The 5,058-nt window shown below is 50.9% G+C and overlaps 1 protein-coding gene across 1 annotated transcript in view; it reads right to left on the reverse strand.

Annotated features, from left to right (window-relative positions):
- Positions 1-1,195: 1,195 nt before the first annotated feature.
- Positions 1,196-5,058, reverse strand: part of SUMF2 (sulfatase modifying factor 2) — a 4,014-nt gene continuing 151 nt past the window's right edge. Inside the window, exons 2-9 of the mRNA XM_010193784.1 lie at positions 4,628-4,784; positions 4,308-4,422; positions 3,526-3,570; positions 3,160-3,310; positions 2,761-2,822; positions 2,268-2,346; positions 1,573-1,738; positions 1,196-1,301 (exon numbers count right to left, since the gene is read on the reverse strand). Coding sequence (XP_010192086.1) covers positions 1,196-1,301; positions 1,573-1,738; positions 2,268-2,346; positions 2,761-2,822; positions 3,160-3,310; positions 3,526-3,570; positions 4,308-4,422; positions 4,628-4,784 — 881 coding nt within the window. The remainder of the gene's footprint in view (positions 1,302-1,572; positions 1,739-2,267; positions 2,347-2,760; positions 2,823-3,159; positions 3,311-3,525; positions 3,571-4,307; positions 4,423-4,627; positions 4,785-5,058) is intronic.

The following is a 5,058-nucleotide window of genomic DNA, read 5'->3' on the forward strand; positions in this document are numbered from 1 at the left end:
TTCCAATCCTTAACGTTCTGGGATTCTGTGAAAACAGAGGGATCCATTCCCTTCCCTATAGCCGCAGCTCAAAGGTACCCGCAGTGGCATTAGGTGACACATTTAGGACTGTTTTGACACTAAGGGCACAGTGGAAAAGGCTGGTACCACTCACACAGGTCTAAACACTGAAACCTGACTCCTCCACATGGGTAGCAGCCACGTGGGCCGAACCGGTCCCATTTTAGGCCTGGCCACAAACCCCAGCCCGTTCGTCCCTGTGCCACAGGTGATCTGCCTGACTGTGCTGGCTTCCGTCCGCATCTACTACCAGTACAGACTGGTCAAGTCGATCACCAGGGAGCTGGTGGTGCGGGACCCCTACGCCCTGAAGCCCATCCGCAAGCTGATCGACGCCTGCGCCTTCAGGACCTACCGGCACTGGGTGAAGAAGGGGGAGGCGCAGAACAGAGCCGCCCTCTTCGAGAACACCTGCAAGGCCATTTTGCTGACCCTGGCAGCCGAGGAAGGGCTGTTTTGATTGCCATGCCATAAGCCTACGAATCTGCTCAGAATTAAGGCGAGTAAAATATTTGCGAACGAACTGGTGATCCCTTTCGCTTTTTCTTAGAGGCACGGTTGGGTGCAGGTGGAAAGCCAGCAGACGGCTGCGATTTGCCCCTGGGCTGTGTCCTGTTGTAAGGGATGGGTTCGGAGAGGCCGCCTCCAATAGAGCTGCAGCTCCCAGTGTGCTTAGTAATGAGCACACACAGCATTTTGTCAATGTTTAAGGGTCCACAAAGGGCCTCGTGTTACTTCTGAGGAGGCTCAACAGATGGTACGGAGCTGGGACTTCCTGAGGAGATGGGGACTGATGGTTGGGACCCCCTTCCAGGAGGGGAAGGTGTTCGCTCACTCTGGCTTGGGCTGGAGTCAGAGCAGCTCTGGCCCGGTCCCACACCCCTGCACCTCTCTGCTTATTTAAAATGGACACAGAAAGGAGAGCTGTAGTATCTACCAAGCCAAAAGGACATTAAAGACAAACCACCCTGCTTGCCGTTCCCAATCACTGCTCGTGCCCAAACGTCTCGGTGCAGAAAGGCTGAAAAGTCTTTATTTTTAATATGTAAAACCAGCTGGGTTAATCCAAGTGACTGCTGGGGGTTACTGCTCATCTCCACAGGAGAAAATCCCTCCAGGTCTTCCCGAGTGACCTTCAGAGCTCGGGTTTGGTCCGGCTTTTCTTGGCCGCACCAGGCGGGACATCAGCAGCACAGCGGAAGCTGAGGTTGTCGGAGGCTGAGTCTGGTGTGTTCCCCATTCTCACGGGGAAAGAGAGACCCAAAATTAGGGATCCTTCCTGGTTAATGCTTGTATCATTTAACGTGACCCTCTAGAACAGATTAGAAACATCTTCCACTTGGAGATGCAACTAGGAATGAATTTTTAGCAGTATTTGCAGTGTGTTTTCCTAACTGCTGCTTGAAAAAAAACCTGAGTACCAACAGACGAAGGCCTTGAAACCCCCTTCCAAATAAAACCAAGGCAGAAGAAATCACTGCAAAGCAGCACCCGGGCACTGTCCCGACCTACCTGGTGGTGACACGCGCTCTGTGGTTCGCAGACCCGTCCGCGGTGTCGATCCATGAGGCGCCTCTCAGGACCTGCATCCTCTGAGCGCGCTGCCTCGCCGAGAGCCCCGGGGCTGGGTACTCGGATGCCGTCCACTCCCAGGTGTTTCCCAGCAAATCATAAAGCCCTGAGACATGGATGGGTTTGCATCAGGACCGCGAAAGCACATTTGCAAGGGCTTCAAAAGCACTTTGGAGTATGGGAGGGGGGCGCAACATTTGAAGCCTCGCAGCAAGAACATGGTTTAAGGGTGAGATTGGGCATCAGAAGCTATTTTCTGTATTGCAAACCAGCCCCAGTTCACGAATCTCCCATTTAAATGTGTCTTAGTGTTTTCCATCTGCGTGAGGGCACGGCATCCACTGTCCTCGAAACAACACACTTGGGATTTTCAGGTAAATCACATGGAAATGCGAAATAACTGACTGGCAGTTACAGTGGGGGTGGTTTTGTGCATTGGAGTGCAGCCACCAACTTCAGTGACAACCACCAGTGCTGCTGCTGGGCTTGGCTGTTCCATCAAGATGCCGATGTGATCTCATATGATATCTGAAACTCTGCCACGACCACAGGATTTTGTAATTAGTGTTAATTTAGGAACCAGATGCCACCCCCCCCAAAACCAAGGTGGGGTTTTGAGGGTACCTGCTCCATACCATAGCTGTTCTGAGGGGGGAACGCTGCCACGGGAGAGACGCCGTGATAGCCGTCCTCAGCCGTGTCCACCCGCGGGAACTCGCCCTGTGGAAAGAAAGATCCCTGTGAGCAAGACCCAGCACGGAGACGCCGCTGTGGCCTGCTCTTCACAGGACCGTTTACACTCAGATTAATGGAAATAACGCCCCACCAAGAATTACGCGGCATTTCTGGCCAAGAGAGATGATCAACCACCTGAAGTTGATCCCAAGACAACCCCCCCCCTTTTCAAATTGATGTCCAGATTTTTGGTTATCTATGAGTTCTTGGACATGTTGAAATCCTGGTTTCCCAGGGAAGCTGGACTGATTCTGTTCCCTCTAAGGGTGTTTTGGGTAATCCACCAGGAGCTGAATTTCAGTACTCTGCAGGGCAGTCTGCACTGCTTCCCAGCACCACACACGCTCTGTCATCGAGTTAAACACCACCCACAGCAGGGGATGATTTTTAGGCTCTTCCCTGCCATAGATTTGTACGGTTCGGCTGAAACTTGTTTCCCCAGGGATATGCCCTTTCTGCCAAGGAAGAAGAGACACCCGTGACCTTGTGTCACTCCAGCATCTGCATCATTTCCCTATTTTTAACCAGGCTTTTATGACCACTCTATTCCATTATTATTATAATTATTATTATTATTATTATTACTACTACTACTACTACTACTATCATTACTATATTACTACTACTACTACTACTACTACTATTACTATTATTATATCCCAGGTCAAAAGAGGGGGTTCAGCTCCCCCACATTAACCTCTGAAAACGTCCCTGGGTGGAAGTTTAAATCAGGTAGAACTGACATTACTCAACGCCTGGGTTTGGGAAAAGGTCAGAGCTCGCGGTACGTACGCTCCAGTCCTCCCCTGGCAGCAAATTCCCACTCCTCCTCCGCCGGGAGCCGCTTCCCTTTCCAGGCGCAGAAGGCGCGCGCGTCGTTCCAGCTGACGTGCAGCACCGGGTGATCCAGCCTCTCCTTTATGCTGGAGCCAGGGCCTGAGGGCTGGGAGGGGGGGAAATCGCATTGAACAGATTCGAATTGCTTTTATGCTCTTTTAAATTGAAAAGGGAATAAAGGACAGAACAGACCAAGGCAGGGAGCATTCAGCAACCAAAGATGCTAACTGTTCCCCCTTTGTGGTCGATAAGGTTCAGCACACACTAACACGTGCATGCTCCCAGCACAGAGAGGACTCACTGCACCTGATTTTTACTCACCTGTCGCCAAAAAGCCTTCTCGATGGGCAGCCACCATGGGGCAGACTGGGAGGAGAGACAACACCAGGTTAAAGCTGACCTGCAAACACCACCCCCCGAGGCCATCCTACAGCGGTGTGTGTGACGAAGAGAGCTTGTTAGTCTGGAAATGGTTCCGTGCTGCAGTTTGAGCTGGTTATCACAGGCACTTTGATAGTGCTTCCCAACAGAGTCAATGCATTTGGTTTTGGAAGTGAAAAGGGATCAAGAAACCCACGCTGTTTAGTTTTACTATTTTAAGATTTAATTAGTAAAGTAGTTTGAAATGTGCTTTGCGCTTTCCCGGCTCAGTGGAACATCTCATGAGCCCAGTCTGACAGTGTCCGGAGAGGGCACAGAAAAAGGCCAAAAATCAACCCAGGCTCAACCCCACTGTTGGTTTCCAAAGCAAAATAACCCAAAACTAAAGAAAAACCACTGAGAAGGGCCAGGGTCTGCATTGAGGGGGAGCTTTTACTGTAAGGTAGCAGAGCACTGGCCCAGGCTGCCCAGAGAGGTTGTGGAGTCTCCTTCTCTGCAGACACCCAAAGCCCTGGCCGTGTTCCTGTGTGACTGCTCTGGTGATCCTGCTGTGGCAGGGGTTGCACTGGGGGAGCTTTGAGGTCCCTTCCAACTCCTCATATTCTGTGATGCTCAGAGGAAAATCAATACCAAGGGCAAGGGTGTCCCCAGAGAGGGATGTGATCAGCAACGCCACCTCCAGCACCATCCCTGAAGCTCACCCACGTGGAATTGAGATTTACCTCCAGTTTTCGGGTGACTTTTTTTTTCAGCTCTTCAGATACAAAATCCTCAAAGACAAAGCTCCAGCCAAATGCTTCTGCTTCTGTTTTGTATTTCTTCTCTCTAACGAACTCCCTGGCATAAATACAACACGCTCAGGCGTCTGGGTAGAGTTCTCTGAGAGCCGCGCCACCAAATACAGCAACCTCCACAAGCAATGGAAGTGCTGGGTAAAGTCAAGCGTTGGCTTTCGGACCCAACCACCCCCAAAAAAACTGCACCAGCACCCCCAGCACCCTCCTCACCGCAGCCACCCAGCCCCCGTGACCCTCGCCCGTACCTGAAGTCCCGGTTCGTCACAGGGTATTTGTCAATCGCAAACGGGTTCACCGTCACCTCTCTGACAGGTCCCTCTTCATTCCTCTTCTCTGGGGAACTGGATCCCATCTGAAACTTCCCCCCAGGCAGCTGCACCATGCTCTCATCACTTCCAAACACTACAAATGAAGAAAACCAGTATGAGACTTCTCATTTTAAGCAGAACTGCGTTAGACAACGTGCATGATTTGCCAGAAAGTCACTTTAGGTACTACAAGTAGGGTGAGCTATAGTAAGTGACTGCAATCAATGTTTGTATAGGTTTGCATTTTTTAATAACAAGCTTAAAATACTTTAAAGTCACTTTTTTCAGTGTTTCTCTGGGGAAAGGAATGGCTACGGTCAAGGCAGCTCCGTTAAACGAGTGGTTTGCTGCCGTGAGTGGAGAGCGAG

Source organism: Mesitornis unicolor, unplaced genomic scaffold (genome assembly GCF_000695765.1).
Source record: "Mesitornis unicolor isolate BGI_N332 unplaced genomic scaffold, ASM69576v1 scaffold4231, whole genome shotgun sequence".
Taxonomy (NCBI): Eukaryota; Metazoa; Chordata; class Aves; order Mesitornithiformes; family Mesitornithidae; genus Mesitornis; species Mesitornis unicolor.